At 40.7% G+C, this 23,400-nt stretch overlaps 1 protein-coding gene across 1 annotated transcript in view; it reads right to left on the reverse strand.

Annotated features, from left to right (window-relative positions):
• Positions 1-587: 587 nt before the first annotated feature.
• PJA2 (praja ring finger ubiquitin ligase 2) overlaps positions 588-23,400 on the reverse strand; it is a 42,313-nt gene continuing 19,500 nt past the window's right edge. The window contains exons 5-9 of the mRNA XM_066614728.1: positions 22,068-22,253; positions 21,116-21,227; positions 5,849-5,963; positions 5,475-5,596; positions 588-1,281 (exon numbers count right to left, since the gene is read on the reverse strand). Of these exons, the coding sequence (XP_066470825.1) occupies positions 1,153-1,281; positions 5,475-5,596; positions 5,849-5,963; positions 21,116-21,227; positions 22,068-22,253 (664 nt within the window). The 3' untranslated portion in view covers positions 588-1,152. The remainder of the gene's footprint in view (positions 1,282-5,474; positions 5,597-5,848; positions 5,964-21,115; positions 21,228-22,067; positions 22,254-23,400) is intronic.

A 23,400-nucleotide genomic window follows, 5' to 3' on the forward strand; every position in this document is an offset into this window, starting at 1 on the left:
GGGGGAGCTTCTAGGGTGTTTTGGGGGGGGCTGCATTCATTGGATTGGGAGCATTCAGTGTCATTGGATTCCTCCCAGCCTGCCCTTTCCAATGGACTATGGCAAGTATGCATATGTGCGATACAGCTCACTTTCACTTTCCATAGGGCTCCATGCATTTTTTTCTTCCTGGCTTTTGGCCATAACTTTTGAAGGATAGGAGCGATTTCGATTCCGGTTTTTGCAGTGCGCTCTGCTGGCCATTCCACATCCAATGATGTATGGCATGACGGGGTAACTCCTAACCCCATGAAGTTATCACATCCTCCCCCAGGGCGCGCCCGCGTGTCACCCTTTGCAGCCCGCACTCCCCGCACCCTCTAGCGACGCCAGTGCACTCTTGAATGGCTCACCTCTGGAAAGGGTTCAGTCAATTAGCTCCTCTAGGCTATCTGAAGCTCTGTTGCTGATCCTTCAGTTCTTCGAACAATAGGCAAGTCAAATTAGATAGTCTTTTGAGCTACAAAAAGTAGCCCAGTGCAATAGCAGCATCAGTTCTGGGTACAGATATATTTTGTGCAGAAAGTTTATAATGAAATCACAGCAGGTTGGTTGATTATGCAATTTATTTCCAGTGAAACCAAAGTATCTGACTACTGTGATCACAGAATGTCTTCACATTTGATGCAAATATGAAAGAGCTATATACAAAGTAATTAAGTGGCACTATTTTTTTTAAACAAAAGAAAAGAACCCAAGCCTCAAATATTATCTAATGTAAAACAGGTTATACACATGACTTTTGTAAGTTCCAACTGCACTGCAGTTGCATTAACTTGAACAGAAGTGCCACATTAATAATCATTCCTTCAGACAAATTCAATATAAGCATTAGACATTAGTTAACAATGACATCGTACTGCAGAAAACTAGTGCAATCTTTTTACACCTTTCAGTTTGATAATTCTAACTTCGCTGTAAACCTAAACCGTTTAGAAAGCTCATACATTCTCTTTCTAAACTAATATATATACTTTAGAGTGTGTGTGTGTGTGTGTGTGCAGTTTTTTTTATATATATATATACTTACATATAAACCAATTTCACATTGTAATCAAACAGGAGAAATTTACAGTAACATCTGATGGACCAAGTTCTTTTCAGGGGTTCATTTTATTGAGTTCCTGAAGTACCATGGACTGAAGAAGTGGAATCATGATCGGGTAGGAAAGTGACTGTGGGAGTGGTAGTCTCTGGAAGCACAGGCACAAGCACGTGGCGGCAAACAGGACATGTTCCTGACTAGAAGACAGGAAAATACTACTGGTTAATTGCAAAGCAGGTGCAGAACCACAAAATGCCAACAGGTAAATGCTTCCAACAAATTCAGACAGAAAAACTACATGAAGGGGGATGATGAATGAACTAAGGCAGCTAATTATGTTAACAGAGACTGCAATCTTCACATTATTTACTTCCACATGGCCATGTCAACTTCAGAGAGATTTCTCTGGCATGAGCAAACTGGAAACTATCTGAGAGAAAAAAGTGGAAACTTAATGATGTAAAATGGCAAAAATGTGCTTTATTTTAAAAAATGAACCGCATACATTACTGTGATATTATCCAAGATTTTGTACAGATGATTCTTATGACTAGGCAACAAATACGTATGTTATTTTCTGCAGGAAATTTGCCAGCAATCCCGAATACTCTATGACAGTGGTTCTCACACATTTTGCACCCACTTTTTAGAATGAGACTGTCAAGACCTACTGGAAGTGAGGTCATGACCAGAAGTGACATCATCAAGCAGGACAATTTTTAACAATCCCAGGCTGCAATCCTACCCACATTTACCCAGGAGCAAGTCCCATTGCCTATCATTGTTAAAAGAATATACATGTAGCTTATTAAAATTACAGGTCTGTAACATTTCTCCAAATGTTCTCCAAACATTTCTCCAGCAGTCACATACTATGGTAGCATCAAGTCTAATAGATTAAAATATTTAAAATGGGGACCCACCTGAAATTGGCTCATGACCCACCTAGTGGGTCCTGACCCACAGTTTGAGAAACACTGCTCTATGATGCCAGATGAGTTACTACCACAGTAACAGAAGCTGGAGGGCCTCAGAGGACCTCTTGGATGTGACCAAAAGTGGCTTCCGGTCACATCTTGGAGGTCCTAAGAGGTACAGAGAGGTCATATGCAACCTCAAAAGGGCCATGCACAGCTCCCAGGTGTTGCCCCCCCCCAATTATTCAATTATCTGGCATTTGGTATCTGCAGGGGGTCCTAGAACATCACCTGCAGATATTGAAGGCCTGCTAAACTTGCTATATGGCTGCAGCATTTTGCATGCTTGAGGCCGTGCACTGTGAGGCCTGTTTTACTAAATTAACAGCCCAATATAGGGGGCTTGTTACACACACGGAGCGAGTCAGAGCTCTGTCTGCACTGGAAAAAATATGGTACACTGAATCAGAGCTTATTTACTGAACTAGTGAAGATGTCCGACACCTCACTTCTCATGTCATCAAGACCTTGCGTGTTAATAAGCAGTAGTGGTTTAAGGGAGGTTAGGTTTCGCAATTCTAATACCTCACGGAAAGCTGTCCTATACAGAATCAGATTACTGGTCCATTTGGTTGAGCATTGTTAACACTGACTGGCAACAGTTCTTCGGGGATTCATAGGAACATTTCTCTGCCCTACCTGTAGATGCCAGGGATTGTTCCTGAGCCTTCTGCATGCAAAGCAGGGGTTCTATCACTGAGATATGGTCCCAGAACAACTGCTATGAGTACTTTTCAAGCATTTGTTTCAAAGAACCCCCACAGTTAAATACACATAATTTAATTTCAGTATAGACTTGTCCTGTGTTAATAGACACAGAGGGCTTAGTATTTCAAAGGTCTTTTAATACATAATTTTGCTTTGTAAAGTGGTACTTTTTAGGCTCAGCCCTTGCCTCTTAGCTCCCTGTATTACAACAAAGTGTGGGTTAAGTGTCTTGTTAAAAAGAAATATCTTGAATCCACAAGATTCTATCATCTTTACCTGAATAAATTGTCTACTTTACTGTCTACTTTTTGGGTTTTTATAAGTTGGTTGCTGATGCTCTTATGTTTTATTGCACTGATGTTTTATTGCTGTTTTAAGATGTTCTTAATTGTTTTAGGGTATGATTTCTGTCTTAATTGTGATTTCATTTTTTGTATTTTTGCATTGGTTTTTTGTAAGTCGCCTTGGGTCTCTTTGGGGAAAGAGGTGGGGTAAAAATACTGTATATAAATGCATTCTTTCCAGTGTCATTGCTGCCTGGGCCTTCCAATTCTATATTACAATGCTCTAACTCAGCACCACAGTAACCCAAATCAAGATGCTCCAGAAGACAACAGCATATCAGTTGCTCAGAGTGGCTACTTGTCAACCAGATAAGCCACCAATTCTAAAAGCATACCAGTGTGATGCCTTCGTAGTGGTCAGTGTAATAGATTGCTGCCCAGGTCAGTTTGATGTGAATTGCTTTGGCACTTTTCTGCAGATTTTTAAACACTAGCCTCTACTAACTTGTTAAAAAAGGTGGTGTAAATTGCAGATAGCACCATTGTCTCTAATGCAATACACAGAAATACCACACATCTCTGACCTCATTCACCAAAGATTTAGCAGATCTTATTTGATGCATGACAGCACATACCACAATTACTGGGGTCATCAGGCAAAGTATTATAAAATTAAATTCAAATGTGAGCCTGGACTATAATGATCTAGGATTGCTTAATGCTGCTACACTACTGCAAATGAACAGTTGGTTCTGATCAGAAAGGTGGGTGCAAGACTATTGGAAGCCCTATGCACAAGTCAGATATTATAAAATAAATTTTAAAAATATTAAATTCAAATATTTGAACTCAGGAACTTGTAATATTAGCAATAGCCAATTAGACTCAATAGATGAATTTGTTTTGTTCAAGTATAGAATTAGATGCAAAACTAAAAGATCATAAACTGAGGGCACAATCCTAACCATAGTACCAGGTCTACTCAGAAATAAGTCCTATTTTGTTCAATGGAGCTTACTCTCAGGAAAGTGTGGTTAGGATTGCAGCCTAAAAGATTAGCAGATTGCCACTAGTAAGGATTACTGTTGGGGCACATCTTAATGACTACATCTTTGGTTTCCCCCAAAGAACACTAGGAATTATAATTTTTTGAAGGTGCTCTTATACTTGAGTGTCTTACACAAGATTTTAGGCCACTAGAATCTCTTTCTCGGGGCCTACTACTACAAAGAAATTTCTTTTTTAAAGTTTTAATTTTAGTGTGGACACAGATGTATTTGTCACTGGAAAACTATGTCCATATCAGTTTTTTTAGAAAATAAACTGCAATTTTTCATTTATGGTACCATAAAAATATGGTATTTTTTCAGTAATGATGAATAACCATGATGTGGAGAATTAGAAACAAGTCACAGGATTGCATACACTCTCCCATTCTTGCATTCAGTTTCCATTTCCTGTTTAGTGTTAACCGGAGTATGCAGCAATGGCTTCAGTTAGTACTTGTTCTCCAAAGTAGAAACCCACTTCAAATCCTGGTTTTCAATTCTGGTTTGGAGAACAAAAGTGGACTGCCAATTTAGGCTTATATTATGTACAGTGCTAACAGGAAACACAGAAGGAAGTCATACATAATGGGAATGGAAGGAGAGAAGAAAAAGCATGCAATTCTGTGAGTTAATCATCATCTTTGAAACCATGACTGTAGCTCAGCTGAGATGATTCTACCAACCACCAACTGAAAGGAGCCAGAATTTTTACAGTTCTCTTAAAACAACTTCAAAAGTTCACCACTGAAGCTCTGTTGCAGGTAATGCTCTTAAAACACGGTGAACAATTACATATCTAGCAAATTCAGAAACTGCAAAAGAATGAAGTACAGGTTGAGACTAAGTGGGTTCCTTTCCAAGCACTCAAGTGGATTAAAAAAAACGCACTATAGCAAACCAATTTAAAAATAGTTTCTTTGCTCCAGTGATTGAAAAACAGCCTTGCTGACCTTTTGACTCTAAGACAAGAGTCATTAAGAAGACAATCCATCAGCATTTCACTCAGCCCCTCCCTTCACCAATCCAAAATGATCACCTTTTTGCTGGGGGAAGGGAGGGGTCTGCAGGAGAGAGGATTGATGGATTGTTAGCCTGCTGCCCTTTCTCTCTCTCTCATTAAGGAGGCTGTTGTTAAAGGACTGTTCAGTTTTTAAAACTGATTTTAGCATTTTTGCCCTTCTCTAGGGGATCAGCACATTCTCTCTCATTTGCAGGGGCCATTCGTGTTGAGTCAAATCCGTGTATAAAAAATCTGTATATAAATAGGCTGGACCTGTATAAATAATCTGGTTGGTACTGAACACACAGAGGTAAATATGGACTGGGCATAACCATGAAACTATGGTTAAACATGTAACATTGACCTACACACCTTTTGTAGCCAAAGTGTTATGCAAGGCTTATGAAAGAAGTGGTGACAAGGAAGCTCAGTTGCAATTTCTTCTTTGATGTACTCGCTGCAGCAGATGGCACAGCACTGCTCCTGACCTACAGCTTAGGAAAACAAAGTATGTATTGACATGCAATTTTAAAGTCAGAATATCTTAATAAGGAAGGAGACACAATAAGAAAAGTCAAAACTAAAGCTGCTGAAGTTGGCCCTTAGTTCTAATTACTGACAGATTAGATTCATATGTGGTATATAAATAAAGGTTGCAAAACACAGGACATCATCAGACCATCACATGATTTTGATATCACACTTGGACAAGAACAGTGAATGAGTGATAATTCGTTCATTCTTACCATTGTGTTCTTCTGTTATAATGATTTGTGGAAGGCAGTCTATGCTCTCTTTACTAGCTGGTGGATGTGCTTGCTCAACATCAATTGCAAGAGACTCCAGGTGGGCCAGTGCAGTCTAAAAAGATGCATAAAAAAGCAACCTCCCTTAAGTCACATTTAAAATTGTTAAATGAAAAGAGGACAACAAATTGATTGCTTCTAGATCTTTGAAGAAAGAAAAGGAATGCTAGATCAATATGAATGACATTCACGGACACCTTTATGTAAATATTTATCATATCCTGAGTATAGAATAAAGCTTATTCCTTAATTAATAAGAATCTATATTTTAAAGTGCTTCAACCACTATAACATGTTTTACTATAACATGTGGGAGACAAGTCTAAATTAGAACACTTTAACAACAAAGTGGCATTGAAAAGGGTGCAGCATTGTTTCCATGCCTCATTGATCCAAATGGAAACTGAACCATAACAAGCCTGGTTTGAATATCTCAATGCTACTATGGAACTGTCCATAAAGAACACCAGACTTGTAAAACAGTTTTATACATATAGACCAGGGGTGTCCAAAGTTTTAGGCAGGAGGGCTACATCAGCTCTCTGACACTGTGTCAGGGGCCGGGGGAAAAAAGAATTAATTTACATTTAAAATTTGAATAAATTTACATAAGTTTACATAAATTAATATATTACAGACGAACGTATATGAATGAATGAAGGTCTTGCAATAGCTCAAGGCCTATAAAAGGCCCTGCACAAAGCAAGGCTGGCCTTTCCTTTGCTGCCGCTGCTGCATCACAGACGTGAAACAGCAAGAAGTGGAGGGAGTCCTCACCCCACAGCTCATGTGAGAGGTCAAACAGTTGCCCTCACGCTGCGAGCAGTTGCGTCGGGCCAGTGCGGGTTCCAACAAATCTCTGGAGGGCCAGAGGCTCATTGGAGACCGGGGGCTTCCTGAGGGCCGCATAGAGAAGCTTAGAGGGCCGCAAGTGGCCCCAGGGCCGGGGTTTGGGCACCCCTGATATAGACCCTCATTACGCTTTGCCCCATGGTGAATCCCTCCTTTGTTGCAACATTGTTACCTTCCCCTTTGATTTGTGACTTGTTGCTGAAGAAGAAAGGGGCAACATGGTTGGTCACACATACAAACTCCTGGGAAAATGTAAACTGGATGATCTAATTTAGCAGAAATTTCTACTTCAAAAAAAAGGGGGGGTAGAGGGACAAACCAACTTGGATATGCTGTTTGTGAGATGTAGTGGTTCCACAATAGCAGCTTCATATATGGCTAACATGTTTTCAGTGAATGCAGTGGGTTTTGAAAAAGGAAAACAGAAGCACCGCTGTGATAGCTGAATTCACAATGGCTACATAGAGCCCTCACATGGTGGAGCTGGTGCACATAAATGGCACTTCTGCATATGTAAGAACATAGGAACTGCTGGATCAGGCCATAGGCACATCTAGTCCAGCTTCCTGTATCTCACAGCGGCCCACCAAATGCCCCAGGGAGCACACCAGATAACAAGAGACCTGCACCCTGTTCTTATGTTCATGCAACTTTCCACTGAGTTCTAACAAAAAAAAGGTTTAACAGGTACTATTAGTTCCTCCAGTACTAAAGGGAAGTACAGTGAGGCAACGGTTTTGCAAATGTGAAGGAAGTTATGAAAAATCAATGCAACTGTGGCCAATATTTGTCCACTATATTACTAAAGGGAGACAATTCCTTATTTCTGCTCTTAAATATTGGGTACTTAAGGGACATTACCCTTTTGCCAAGTCTTCATGTGCAACTCCTGCTGAATATATGGACAAAGCTACCAAATTCCTTTCCACATAAGCAGAAGGGGGTAGTACATTTTTACTCTACTTTTTTACTCCAATTACTCTATTTCTGCAACAGAAATTCAACTAATTTTTTTTTTAATTTCATATCTTAGTAAGGTATACAAAAGCTTACCAAAAAAAAGTTGAAAGTGTCAGATACAAAATGCCTGAATTTACTTAGGAAACAAAATCAAGCTAATACTCAGCTTTTATATAGCACATTTTAAGTGTTCAAAATGTGTCATATGGATTTTCTCTTAAATCCTTATACCCACACAAGGTACGCCAAATGCAGATGAAAAGCAGAGTGGAGGGGACAGTAAGTTGGTTGCTAAAACTCCAATTGAGTCCAGGACTGAGGTTTGCTACATCAGGTTACTCTCTCACTCACACTTTTAACTACTACATGATACTAGTGCTGAACAAGACTGACAAGCCCAAAAGTACTACAGGACACATGTATGCATAGATGCTAACTATTCATACTGAACGACATTCCAATTATCTGATCTCATGAGGGTCGGAACCATTAAAGGCAACAGATGTATCTTTGCATTTCCCTGAACTGGAAGATGGCCAGCTAGGACACAAAGCATCTGCTTTTGCAATCTAGGGATTATATAGGAATCACCAAATCTGGTACGTAAGTGTGTTGATCCATGAATCCATGAGCTACTGAAAGCCACAGCAAGTGCTGCAATCTATACTTGTGGTCTAGAGTTGACCAATAAGCTCTCATTAACTCACTGGACACAGTCAAACATTGTTAGAGGTATGTACTCTAACAAAACCTGTACTTTTCTTGGGAGTTGTTACTGTGTGAACATTAAATCTCAAAGCCAAACCATCAACTAATAACAGGATTCCTTAAGACATTTCCTCTGTACGCCAACCACCAGTGACAGAGCATGCTATTAGGACAACATTCCATGCCTACAACAAGGAAGTGCACAAATTATTCCAAGAGATGTTCTGGGAACCCTTGCAAAGCTCCAAACTTTGAAAATATGCAGCCGGTTGCCAAGAATATAAAATCAACAAGAACGCCAGACCACTCTTTAGAGAAGAGCTGAAGTGCTGTATTTCCTTCAATTCTGTTGGAGGAAATTAAAAATAGTTTCCCTCTTTGGGGGGGAAGCAGAGTAGCTTAAGCAGCAGACCCCCCCCCCTTTGGGTATTACCCCAGGGAACCTCCCTAACCTGGCTGACTGCTAATCAATAAAAAAGACAAAGAGGCAATGACTTGTTAAAGTTGCAAAAAAGAAGTTATTTACTTACAGTTCCATTGAGTGTATATTTACAGCATCTGATTAGGATCAGAGGTTCAGCTAATACTGAGAGATAGCAAGGTCCTAGAGCTGCCTCACCCTGCATGCCTTGTGCTCAAGATGGCCTGGGCATCAGAGCCCTGATGTGCGCATCTTAGCAGGTCAGTGGGCAGAGGACAAGAGGCAGTGCTCAGAGGAGAAGGGAAGGATAAAGGCTTAGGGCCACACCCCACAAGGATCACAGAGAGAACAGGTAGAAAGGTCAGAGTCACTGGGTCATAGCTTGACCCCTTCTGGACAGCATCCTGCCCCCTCTGGACAGCAGACGGAGTTGCATCAACTCCAACAAATTCTATGCTTGGGGCAATTCCAGCACAGACATTCAATTGTTGGCCTTCAGGCGGTACACAAAATATGAGACATTGTAACATATGCAACCCATCCCCCTTGGACATCCACTCTCCTGACTTGGAAGGGATATTTTCCCTTAGTTTTTTTCTACCAGCAAGCCTACACAGGGAAAAAGCTATAAACATCTGGCTATTTGCTATTAAAACAAATGCATTACAGACAATAGAGGTGCATAGCCAACTGCTCCAAGATGCCACATTTGTTAACAAACCAGGGGAAATTCAACACACAAACCAATCTAACTAAGGCAGTCTGACAATTTAGCCATGGTGAGAGATACTTGGACATTCAAAAGATTCATCTTCTAAACCAGTAGTTCCCAATTTATTAGCACTAGGATCCATTTTTTTTAAAACAACACTATTGGGACTCACCTAGGTTTACCAGATTTTTAAAAGGGAGATAGTAAAAAATCATATTTTATTTATTTAAGTAATGATAACCAGAAAGAAAGATCCACAAACATTTAACTTCCTATACAGTCGTGCGCCACTTAATGACTGGGATCGGGACTGCAATCCCTGTTGTCAAGTGGGGCTTGATGCAATCCTGTCCCACCGCAAGGAACCCTCAGGAGGGTTTTCTGAGCTTCCCAGAGGCAGCACGAAGACACGCGCTGCCTCTGGGAGGCTCAGACAATCCCCGGGAGTGAGGGGAGCAGAGCTCCCCTCACTTTTGGAGGGTTGGGGTATGCGCCTCTGATGACCATGGGACCATGCATGGTCATCAGTTACGCAATCCCGGTGTAAGCCAGAATGTCGCAAAGTGGCACACACCTGTATTTACACATGCTTACAAACTGTAGGAGCTCAGCTCCTTGCAGAATAATTAGCAGTTACAATATCTGATTTTTGAATTGCTTCCGAGTTTGAGGCAATTAGTTATCTGATCTTTTCATTACCCTTGGCCAGAGGCGTATAGTTCATTTGACACCCGGGGCCCATACATTTTTGTCACCCCATATAACATAATTAAATAGTTCTGTAATTATTTATCATAATTATTAATTATATTATTAATCAATTAGTTAATTATTATATTATTAATTGATTGATTCACATTTTTATACCATCCTTCCTCTAAGCAACTCAGGGTGGTATACATGGTTCCTCCCCTTATTTTGTCCTCACAACAACCCTGTGAGGTAGGTGTGACAGAAAAAGTAATAGTCATGACATGAAATTAATAATAATAATGGTCAGAAAATAAATGCAGTGAATATTTCTCCACAAGCAACGGATGAAATTCTGCACCAAATGGTATATAATATGATGGTATTATTCCTAAAAGTCATGATTTCCAGAATTTTGGTCACGAGGGGGTCCACCCCCCCCCGATGTCTCATTGGCCTGTTTTGAGTTAAGGGAGTGGTTCTCAAACTTTTAACACTGGGGCACACTTTTTAGAATGACAATCTGTCCAGAACCCACTGGAAGTGATGTCATGGCTGGAAGTGACATCATCAGGCAAAATAAAATTATACTTAAATTTAAAAAACAGATAATTAAATAAGGGGAAGCCAGCTGTTTCACCAAGTGAATTTTCTCTGTAGCCTGCCTAAAATAACACCCCCCCCACAAAAAATCAGTGAGATTTTCAGCCCTCCCCAGTGCCCACCTTACCAGCTGAAGCCTCTGTTTTATTCTTTTGGGGGGGGGGGGTGTTGCCTTCTGGAGCATTTGCTGAGATCAGGACCATGCAGCTAGCCTTACATTCCCCTTTGCCTGACTTGACCAGGAGCCAAGGCACATTTGCTTACTCACGAGTAAACTCACCATGTGGCTTACTTTCACTTTCCATAGGGCTCAATACATTTGCCTGCTTGGAGGGGGGACTTCCTTCTTGGGTGCTTTTAGGGGGCTGCTTTCATTGGATAGGAACCATTCTGGTGTCCTTAGATTCCTCTCAGCCTGCCCTTTCCGATGGACTAAGGCAAGTTTGCCTACTCATGAGTAAATTTGTGATATGACTGTTTCACTTTCCATAGGGCTCCATGTATTTTTTTTCTTTCTGGATTTTTGGCCATATCTTTTGATGGAAAGGAGATATTTTACCTTGGTTTTTGCACTGCATTTTGCTGGAAAATCCGCATCTAATGGTATATGACATGATGGGATTATTCCTAACCTCCATTATGTTAGCGATGTTGGGGCATTTGTGGTGCCCCACCCCCCGGCTGGTACCTGGGGCAGACCACCCCCCGCCCCTCGCTAGCTACGCCACTGCCTTTGACATCCCACCAAAAATCAGGTCATGACCCACCAGTGAGTCCTGACCCACAGTTTGGGAACCACTGTTTAAAGCCACTATTTAACACAGTCTGAGAAAGACTAACAACTTCAGATATACAGTATATTACATTTTCATTTAGACTGAATGGAAGAATTCAAAAATGCATACTTAAAATTCAGTTTAAGTTTATACTTCAAATTCATCTCCCCTGCCCCTCCAGTTGCACTGCAAGGACCTTTAGGCATTCTGGGGGGGACGGGACACATGCAAAACACAGACTGATCCCCTGCCATACTTCTCTAGAAATTGCAGCGTTTAGTTTTTCAATTAGAAGAAAGCTTCGTTGCTTAAAAAAAATCCCAAGACAAAACTTGTTTCATTAGGTTTACATAGATAAGCATAGGTTGCAACCAGCCTGATTTCAGTAACCCAAAGGAGGGATCATGACTAACCTTCTTATATTATGAACTCATATGTTGAAGATAACCAGGTGATCTTCAAACCAAATACAAACACAATATTATCTACAAAGCAAAGAGGCTCACAGGATCATATCCAGAATGTTCCTATCTGTTCAATGTTCTGTGGTAAATTCTACTAAAGCTTCAACCTTTGAAGTTCTGTGAATAAGGGTGGAAAGTAGCCAATGATTAATGGTTAATTAACATAACATACGAAGTGTGCAAAAGGACCAATACAGAGAGCTGTAACAGTTACAGTTAACTGTCATAATTTATGTGCACTGCAATAGCACATAAATGATTGCAAAGAGCAGTGGTGACCAATTAAAGCATCAACACTGAATACTTCCTAAAAAGAACAGAATGCACCTGTGACTCAAAATCTCGAATGCAAAGCTCTCCTACACTAACAACTTCACTAACACTAACTAACTCCTACTGCTCTTGATAAGATCACTGATACTGGCATGAAAGCAATGACACGCTCAATCACCAAAACAAAAAACAAACAAAAATGCTGCCATATTTAACCATAATCATCTACATAAAGGGAATACAGGCAATCAGAAATTGGAGGTACCTGTAGACGCTGATATGTCATTTCCATGAACATGCTTGTTACCTGAATTTGAAAAGATTCAGGTTAGTGAAAGAGAGGAGTACAAATATCTTTTTAAAAATTGTACCCCATCTAAAAAGTAACTAAGTTTCTCATCTGTGAAATGTTACGGCACCTGAATTTTAGAACCACTGCTAGTGGAAAGTTTGAGGCAACAGTTTTGCTTTTTTTCCCCCAAAACGAAAACTTCCATTTAGATCAAAGGGTTTTAAAAAAATGCTTATAAGCCACATCAACCATTGTACTAAGCGATATGTTTTTGTAAACTTTACTTTGTCTAAATAAACTAAACATGCTAGTTTCCAGACATGTTTTGCTAGCAAGTAGGGAAGGTGTGAAAAAAGGTTTAGGTTTTTCAACTCTGAAACTGACCACACCATACTTATATCTTACAGGACAGACATTCTGTAGGACTTCCTTAACTGCTTTCTGACCAATGAAGTCCAATGGAAACGGTGCCAAGGCATGGTTGGCCACAGGGAGCATTTCTGTGGACTTGCACATTCCCTCTTCTTTTGCCTTTCCTGCCCTCTGACGAGTGTAGTCCTTTCAGGCTTTCAAAACCACAGCTTGCTGTAATTTCCAAATTAGCAAGCTATGTTTGACACTTTGCCTCCTAATGACAATTTGGGGGGGAAAAAAGGGTTTGACATGGGTTTTCAAATTAAGCTTTGGAGGCAGGGCACCATCTTTAGCTGCCAATTTAGATATTGTAGTTAGAGGTAGTGATATCCAGAAAGCAGGGAAGGAAACCCACATGCAACAGAATAGGAATGAGAAGAAACCTTGGGGGTGCTCCTGCTCTCAGCTGAGCATATCAGTTTGTCCTCCTATTTATTTTTTTAACATGGCATGCAAAACCTCTCTAGATTTTACACAAGATGCCTTGTTAAGAACATAACAACAGCCCCACTGGATCAGGCCATAGGCCCAACTAGTCCATGGCCCACCGAATGCCCCAGAGAACCCACCAGATAACAAGAGACATGCATCCTGGTGCCTTCCCTTGCACCTGGCATTCTGACATAGCCCATTTCTAAAATCAGGAGATTGCACATGCGCATCATGGCTTGCAACCCGTAATGGATTTTTTCCCCCAGAAACATGTCCAATCCCCTTTTAAAGGCATCCAGGCCCTATCAAATGTTTTATGGTACCTCAACAATCAGTCATATTCTGAGCTAACAGAGTATTTTTAAAGCAAAGAATTAACACAATCAAAATGGTGTTGGTGAAATTAGCACCATTCTCCTTTGTACATCAGTTGACAGTTTCTGGTACAGGTGATTTTTTTTAACCTATGTTAAACGTTGGCATGACTCTTCCTAATCTGAATACTCAGCATATATAACTGCAGTTGCTGGAAAAGCTAATCAAGGAGTTATAATAAATATGTTGACAACAGGGACACTCAACTGAAGTGGATTCTTTACTAGTGGTGTTCCCCCCCCCCCAAAATAAATTATCTCCGTGCATGTTGGAATACACAATACACTTTAAACTGACACATAATCAAGCATTTCAGTGTTCAAAGGGAGAACTGAATTCCCTTCACAGCAAAAATTCAGAACAGCCAATGAGCTTCTAAGAAAACTACTCAGACTCGCCAAAAACTGTTCTCTCTTCAGCAGAAATTTGAAACATGGGCGAAAATGAAGGACCACTTTGATGTGAAAAAGAAACAGTCCTTGGCAAAAGGCTCATTTAAGTCTACCAGAAATGGAGAACTAGTTTAATAACAGGAAATCAAGATGCCTACTTGTTACCAATAATTACAGTCGATATTTTCCAGTCAAGAAAAAAACCTGAGTTTCTTTTACAATGGCACAGGTTCTTAAACGTGTAATTATCCAAGTGAACTTGAGAAATGCTGTTATGTCCCCGATACTAATAAAACTAATTGCTGCAAAAATGCAGGCACAACCACCACCAGATGTCATCAGTTTTCGTGATGAATACTGTGTTCCTTAGACACAATCTAGATTCAATTCTGTATGTACAATCAAAATATCTAGTTAATTTGCCATTATTCTACAAACCATAAGATTTAAAGAGGTAAATGAGAGAAGAGAGTGGAGAACTAAATAAACTGACGTAAAATTATGATTCAAAAAGTGGTCAAGCCTTGATACTGTTTCTTTGCCCATGGAATGCATCTAATATAAGCCAATCCATACTTTGGGTAGTATTCCCAACGGCACTCGTGCAACTCATTTTTTCCCCAACCCCCTTACTGGCTGCTGTAACCCCGATTCCACATGCCATTTCTTGTTTTTCCTCTGCCCACTGCAACTATCCTGAACCACATTCCAACCAATTGCTGAGAGTCCCCTGACCCTCAAGCAGTGGTTTTTATGAGTGAATGGATAAGGGAGCTTCAGTATAGTGGCATAGGAGTAATATAGGAGGTGAGAGTGGAGAAAACAACTTGTGTTCATTGTCCAAGTGCTACTCAAGATGCTACCCTTAGTTTTCATTTAAGACACGTTAACTCTGAAACAGTATTTGTAAGTTGCACAAAGGTGTATCTTTCACCTGCTCTCAAAATGAAGTACACAGGTAAGTGGAACATTATAGTTGCCTAGCAACTATAAAGAATTTTGTTCTTTACTCTCCAGAATGAGTACTAAATCTAAATACTAAAACCGTATTTTACTACACTGATAGGAATATTTCCCAACATATTGCAGCCACCACAAGTTTCGGTTTTCTAAATATGTCTACAGCAATCAAGCTGCTCTCTTCTTCTTCTTAGACATTAGTGAAAGCCATGTGTATTCCATTTATCCATTGAATTTGCTGTGCAAGCACAGAAATACGTAACTTTTTTGCTATTGTTAAAACAATCTGTCTTTATTTAAAAATAAACCAAAGTCGCATTGATACTGGAACATGTAAAACTGATTGTCGAAAATTTAAGGGGCACAGAGAAAAAATTACAGATTATTATTACAGAAAGAAGTCGTTCCTATACTGCTCAAGGGATTGGGGCAGAATTCTCTAGGAGGTCACATATATCTAAGACAATTTTCTGAGCTATAATGGAAGGAAACTAAGAAACTCTCAGGTTTATGACTTTCATATGACTGTGGCTGAAAAGTTTGTTGCCTAAATAGAATGGAGTTGAGATTAGATTGAGACTGATAGTTGGTTAATTATTCTTTGCACACTGAAGGAGAAATCTAAATTTTTTTTTTTTTAAGTATTTGGAATGATTCCAGAATAATCTAAATGACTGATCCATCTGGGCCCAGACCATCTAATTTAAACATTTCAACAGTATTTGGAAAACACATTGTGCAAAAACAGTGATTTAACAAGTTTCTTTGCATGCTATAAATGCTGGAATCGCATCTCAGTCAAGAGTATTGATGTTAGAGCAAACTAGACAAACACACAAATAGCTAGCGGCAAGTATGGTACGTTAGATGCTTTGACAGAAAGGATGCTTTGACCTCTAAGGATGAATCTTTTGTTTTGGTCTTATTTATTTTTCACATTATTATACTGCCCTTTGTCAAGGAGCTGGGGGTGGTATACAACAACCCTGTGAGGTAGATTAGGCTGGGAGACAGTGACTGGGTATTTTAACATGGGTCAGATTCAATGAAATACCTAGTGAATTTGACATCCAGGGTGGTCTGCTCCTTGGTCACTTGAAGCCATGGGTAGATCTGGGCCCTTAATCATGATTCCTTGGTGGAAACCGGGGCCACTGGCTGTTGAAAGCGAAGGGTAGTCCTTGCCACTGCTGCAAAATACCCCATGTGAGGCCTGGTCTACCCGATATTCACAGTGATGAGAACCCCTGGGCTTGCTTTCAAGCTCTGGAGCCCCCAATAGGGAGGAATTCACCAGCCAGCACCCAGGGCAACAGGTTTGTGACGTGGGCATGCTGTTGTTGCTGGCACCCGAAGTGGACCATTCCCTATCCCACCTTTGGTACACCACTGATCAGATTTTGACTGGTCTTGGTAGCTAGCCAAAATGCATGCCTACCACGCATCCTTCCTACGACAGAACAGACAGGGTCTTGACTGCAACAGCAAGCTGAGCTTCAGAGGCATCCAAAGTGCCTCTAAGCCCTGATGCAACTCTGGTGGCTATCTGAGCCTTCTGTCCAGCTCGAAGGTTTTTGTATAAGGTCAGGAGATAACATATTACCTTCCCCCTATTTTGAGGTTCTGGTGAAAAGCTTGGGCTATTGGCAAAATAAAGAGGACATATGTTTTGCTTTTCGTTTCTTCCCTCCCCCCGAACCAATGAGAGGGGAGAAGCATTTGATGCTGGATAGGTTTGGACCTGACCAATCCCTTTAAGATAGGAGTTAAAAATTCCATGTAAGAGGACATGCAATTAAAGGCACTCTTGCGCCCCCCCCCCCGACTAACAGGGATTCTGTTCCACCTGCCCTGCACATACTGTGGATGTGAGGGAACCCTACGTAAACAAGCATGCCCCCCACATGCCCATTATCTTTGTTTTACATTAGAAGTGCTTAAAGCATGGGTGTTTTTTGCTTAAACTGAAGCATGTTGCTTCACTGAAGAATGTGACATGCAGGCAACCAGCCTGCATGCTACAGGGAGGAAACTAACATAACATTAGCAGAAAGCAGGAAGTTCCTACTTCCTTTTAACATTTAGTTAGTCTCCCTCTAGCATGGTTGCCTGCACATTCAGTTAAGCAAGAATGTTCCTTAAGGTGTCAAGCAAGAAACACCTGTGTTTCAAGTGCTTCTAATGGAAAATGAAGATACTGCAATGAAAGCAGGAGGGGTGCAGATAATGAATCCATAGATACTGGATCCAGAGATTTGACATCCTTAAAAAAAAACTCAACATAAACCAGTGAAATATATAAATACCAGTATATTTCACTGGAATATGGAACGAAGGAAAATAATAAAAATAAACTGAGGCACAATAACTTTGAATTATTAATGCAGCGATGTATGAATCTTAAGTAGGCATATTGCCAGGATCCTTACACTTTATGTAAGACAATGCAGTATAGTCCGAGCTGGAATTTCACATGTTGGGGGGGGCAACATGTGTCCTTTTCTTTCAAAAGAAACAAAACATGACCGGAAAATTGAAGCCAAGAAGAAATAATTAAAATAGAATTGTTACCACACACTCCCAAGGCAACGTAAAATACAATTTGGAAGGTTACTGTGGTGGTAGTAGATTTTTGAAGTGGAATCTATTCGTTCTCGAAAACAAGAACAGGCTACAGCTCTAGTGCTCACCCAGAGTTATTTACCTCGACTGCTCATTTCTTTCTAACAGCCGCCAAAAGTTTTACTCTAATCAACCACAGTCACTCAAACACAAAGCACCAGTTGCGCTATTCAATTTCTCCACACAAAAAAGTGTTTTACCTAAATTGACAGTCCTGAAAACTCATGGCAGAGATGAATAGGAAAATTGTTTATGCTGACACATGCCTTATGAACAAGGATTCTACAATTAAAGCTCAGCTAAGAGCCTTATGGATGATGTTTCAACAAGACTGATGATTCTCGAAGCATAAACGTCCCATGCCGATTTTTCTTCACCAAGCAGAAGAACCAGAATGACAAATACACAAGACGCAGCTTATAGTTTGCATACAATCCTATTTTAAAAATATACACACACTTGAACACGCAGCTCACCTTATCTTGAAGGTTTGAGAAGAGCAACAGTAATGTTACAGCAATAGTGTTCACAGTGTGAGCAGGCAGAACAAAACACTATGCTGGTGGGCGGGGGAGAAGAAGATGCCAGTAAAAAAGAGACTTTTACTTGTGAAAGGCTACAATAATCACTAATAAAAATTGGGAGCTGGGGGTATGGTGGTGGAATAGTATGTTAGTAACTTAAACAAGCATGCACATACAGGTAAACCCAGCCCTTTATCATACAGGTTTACCCCAGCCAGGTAAACAAAAAATAATAATAGTAAGACTAATATTAATCTCCCCTTATTATTGTTTCAGATACCCTTCCTCAGGATTCTAGACACAAGCACTCTCCAAGTATCATTTCTGCTACTGCGATCTAATTGTCAAGGAAGCAACTGGGGGCCACAAAAATAAGCAAAGGAGATGATTCTTTAGGAAAAAGGACAGACCATGCCTCAAATGAGGACACCTAGAAATTCTTCATCCCTCTTCTCCAAGCACACCAAGGTTAGAAAAGACGACAAAGAACTCATTTACTCAATAGATCAGCCAGGGCTGTGTCATTGTGCATTTTTTACAAGTTTAATTCATTTGCTAGCTCCAGCCCTATCTAGAACAATTCACTCGCTTCAGTGACCCATGCATTAGTTACTGCCTGTTTGGATTATGCCAATGTGCTTTATGTGGGGCTGTCTCTGAAGATGGTTTAGAAGTTTCACTTAGCCCAGAATGGAACAGCCAGGCTATTATCTAGGAGGAGCTACTTTGTGCATATCTCATATATTCAGTACCAGCTTCAATGAGTGCCAATATGCTCCTGAGCCCAATTCAAAGGCTTGGTCTTGGAGAGACTCTCCAGCCTGTAGCTCAAAGAAATACAGCGGGTCCCAGCCAGTGAGGGGGTCTTACTCCCATACTCTGTGGTAATCCATCTAAGAATGTCCTTCCATGGGATATTAAACCAGATCCATCTATTTACATGCTTTCAGTTGTAAACTAAAGACCCTCATTTTAAAAGACTGTTCTAATGTCCCATGTATCCTGATTAACACTGCTTAAAAAAATAATTTATTTTTATTTCTTATTCCTAATTGCTGTAAGCAGTTTGGTGATTTTATGAAAAGTAGGGTGTACGTTTTGTAAGTACATAAATAAAAAAATTATCCCACTTTAAAAAGAAAATTATCCCACTTTTGTTTAAAACAACCCTTCAACAGGCATAAGGATACTTTCCATGCAGACCCCAAGTAAAGTCAATACTGATCAATGAGGTTACCACCCTCCTTACTACAGGGCTCCAAATCCTTCCAGAGTGCATGACATATAGCAGTAAAAGGTACAGCCATATTCATCCAGAGGGTTCAGTGATGAAGAAAAACAGCATCTGTTTCTCTGATCACTGCCATTCAGCTCATGCAGGCACAGAACTCCATAAGATCAAAATGACTGGCAACATCATTGTTCTGTTATGATGTTAGAACTCACCCAATCACCAATGGTGATCAGTAAAACAGTGGGCAGCCCAACCCTGAGCCGCCTGGCATGCGGTGCTGCAGCAGCTCCGAAAATGGCTGCGACCGCATCCTATGCACTCCAGGCAGCCACTGGCAGCTCCTCAGTAGAAGGGGACTTTTGTCCCCTTCCCCCAAGTAAAGCAAGTAGGCCTGCAATGGGGCTACTCGATTCTATGGTGACCCAAAGATTGGCATAGAATCAACAGCCTCCATGTTAGGCGGGCAGCCAGCTTTGCTTCACTGGTCCCACCTGCCTCCCTCCCCCTGGAACCAAATGTTTCAGGGAACACACTAGACAACAGACACAACCTGCATCCTGGTGTCCTCCCTTGCATCTGGCAATCAGAGGTAGCCTACCTCTACCTTGCACATATGCCTACCAAGACTTGTAACCAGTGATGAACTTTTCCTCCAGAAATTTGTCCAATCCCCTCTTAAAGGCATCTAGGCAAGTTGCTGTCACTACTTCCTGTGGCAAGGAATTCTACAGACTAATTACACACTGGGTAAAGAAATATTTTCTTCTGTCTGTCCTAACTCTCCCAACATTCAACTTCAGTGGATGTCCCCTGGTTCTGGTGTTATGTGAAAGGGAAAAGAGTGTCTCTCTATCCAGCCCCTGCATAATTTTGTATATCTCAATCATGTCCCCCCTCAGGCGCCTCTTTTCTAGGCTGAAGAAGCCCAAACATTGTAGCCTTTCCTCACAGGGAAGGTGCCTCAGCCCAGTAATCATGGGGATACTGGTTATAGACATCTGCCCAAACTCCCAATGACTGGGTCACAGGTGGCATCTGACAGAGAACAAGTTGCAGACACAAGCAGACCAGACAGCCTGTTTGTGTTTGGAAGGTGACAGAACAGAGCAATGTCATCATGGTGTTGACTGTCACACTTTATGAAAGACTAATGTGGAGTTGCCAGAAGAACCACTTCATTCCTAGTAAGTGGTAGCTGAGCTCCTATAGCTTTGATGGGAGCAGCAGTGGTGCTATATTAATGTTTGTTTCTAAAGTGGTTGTTGTGTTGCTGACTTTGCTGCTGGGCATAAGATAGAAGTGGAACTGGTATAGCAGCCATCCAGCAGAGTAGGATCATAGATTAGGCATATTTTCTATATGCATAACAGTGACAAATAATGAAATGGTCTGATTGATGGTGGACATTAATTTGACTTAACGAAGGGAGTGTGAACCATGGCTTTCCTTTAGTTTACTTAACCTTAGCACAAAAACATCTCTATAGCTATAATAATGAATTACCTCCATGGCTTGTGCCAAGCGTTCTTCCAAGGCCATGTATGTAAGGAACTGAGGATCCACATAAGAAATTGCTTGAGCAACACCTAGGCCATCACCAAATTCGTCAAGTAGCCTGGAAAGAAAATCATACTATTTTGTCATTTCTAATTATTCATCTTATTCCCAAAATTTCTTACACAAGATTGTATACATTTGCCAACTTCTCTCAGCTTTCATACTGTCAAAAATATGCAAAGTTCCAGTTCTTAAAAAAAGGAAACAAAGAAAGTCCTGGTGTAAGGCCACGCAAAAACTAAAATTAATGTTAGCCTGTACATATGATGAAATGCATGTTACAAATGATATCCAAAGCAACACAGTATCAGTTACAGATTTTTATTCTGGTAACTAGCATACTGCAGACCAAACTGACTGCTAGCATGTCCTGTTTTTCAATGCACGTTGAGAAGAAAGTTGACACGCGAGATCAATCTTCTCAAGCAGTGGTCCCATATGTTAACAGTTCTTTCTTCTTGGCATCCAAGAATGCCAAGATGGAAAAGGTCTGCACCTCCTTTTGCCCCACAAACCTTTTGCCCCACAAAAACCTCCTTTTGTTCACACAAACCTCCTAAGTAATCTCCCTCAATCTCTGATCCACTTTCAACAGAGCACAAGGATGGAAGGAAGGAAAAGCAACTCTTCTGCCTATGGAATGACAGTTAAGGAGCAGCAATTTAATTAAACAAACAGGCCCACCAAATTTTCCTATCCTTCTGTAGTGAAGTTTCAGAGAAGTCGCTACAACCTCAGAACACATTAACTTTGTGTTTATATGATTTCCCAAATGTGTAAGCAAGATGTGAATTACATGCATCTCAAAACAGCTGTGCATCACAGGATAGTTATGTTACTAGTTACTGACACATAGTAAGGGAGTACTGAAAAACAGAGCTACAGAAAACCCACATACCGCCACTCTACATCTAGGTCTTCACTCATACTGGAATCATCCTCCAGATTGTTATTTCCATCCAACATGAAAAAGCCAGGATGTACAAAATGGCTAACTTGATCATTTTCCTCATCGCTGCTACTTTCAATTTCTTCATGGTACTGCAGCCAAGGAATCTCACCATCCTCCAAAGATGTCTGTTCCCTTTATACAAAAATTAGAAAAGCTATACAAAATGAAAGTAAAACTACATGTAAGCAATTGTACAGAAAGTGGTTGTTATTTATGCCAAGCGCCCATATTTTGTCCAGGTGGTTACAGACCAACAATACCAGGCAGCCATTTGTCACAGATGGCAGCCCATCCAATTAAGTTGAGAGTGATGACGGTCAATAACTAAAATCCATATATTTACATAAAGAAAAAACTGCAAGTCAAGGACGTACATGTGTGGAGTATTAGGATCCAACATCAGCAGACACAGCTGCAAAGATCTGAACACCACCCCTAACATATTATGCAAATGGTTCATGCAATATTCAAGGTATTGCTGTAAAAATATTCCGCTCTACTCAGAGCCAGTTCCAGCTTTAAGGGGATGCTCAAAAAATACCTTCTATGGGCAATCGCGCCCCGCCTCCACAAAACTGGAAATGATCGCTCCACTTTCACTTTTTGAAGACTGGGGAGCCCTACTGGGTCATGCAGGGCTCCCCGGGAGGCTGCTGCAGGGACTGGTAAGCAAATGCCAGTCCCTGCAACCCCAAGCTCTTAAGGGGTTGGAGGCCAGGGCCCTCAGGCTGGGGCATCGTGACGCTCAAGTCTGAGAAGCCCTGGCATAAAACATTCTTAACTTCAAATCTCTTCAGAGTGATGACTGTGCAACGAGTGTTAATGAAGAAAGACATGATGCATTTCTGCTATGCACTCCTACTTGTACTAAGTGGGGTTCTAAGCACTGTGGAGGGTGCCCGCACAAAGACCCTTCTCTCCCCCCACTTTTTCTCTTTTCTTCCTCTTCTATGCCTATTGTGTGCTGAGTGGATCCTGATCCTTTGTGCTTCCTAAGCTACTTTTATACAAAGCATAATGACCCAAGCTCTCTGCATTGGTCTTGGAAATTGGAGATCCAAGCAATTCCCCTCTTGATGGAGATGGGCCAAATAAAATACCATTTGTAAACATCTACATTAGACTAACTCTTGCTGAATTGCCTGCATTTGGATTTTCTTTTGCTTACCAATCACATAACCTACTATCTGTCTTTATACAAAAGGTCAACAATATCAAATGATTTACAAAATAGCTGCTATTTTAAAAAGCTGTCAGAGCTGTGCATTCAAGAACACAG

Source organism: Tiliqua scincoides, chromosome 2 (genome assembly GCF_035046505.1).
Source record: "Tiliqua scincoides isolate rTilSci1 chromosome 2, rTilSci1.hap2, whole genome shotgun sequence".
Classification (NCBI taxonomy): Eukaryota; Metazoa; Chordata; class Lepidosauria; order Squamata; family Scincidae; genus Tiliqua; species Tiliqua scincoides.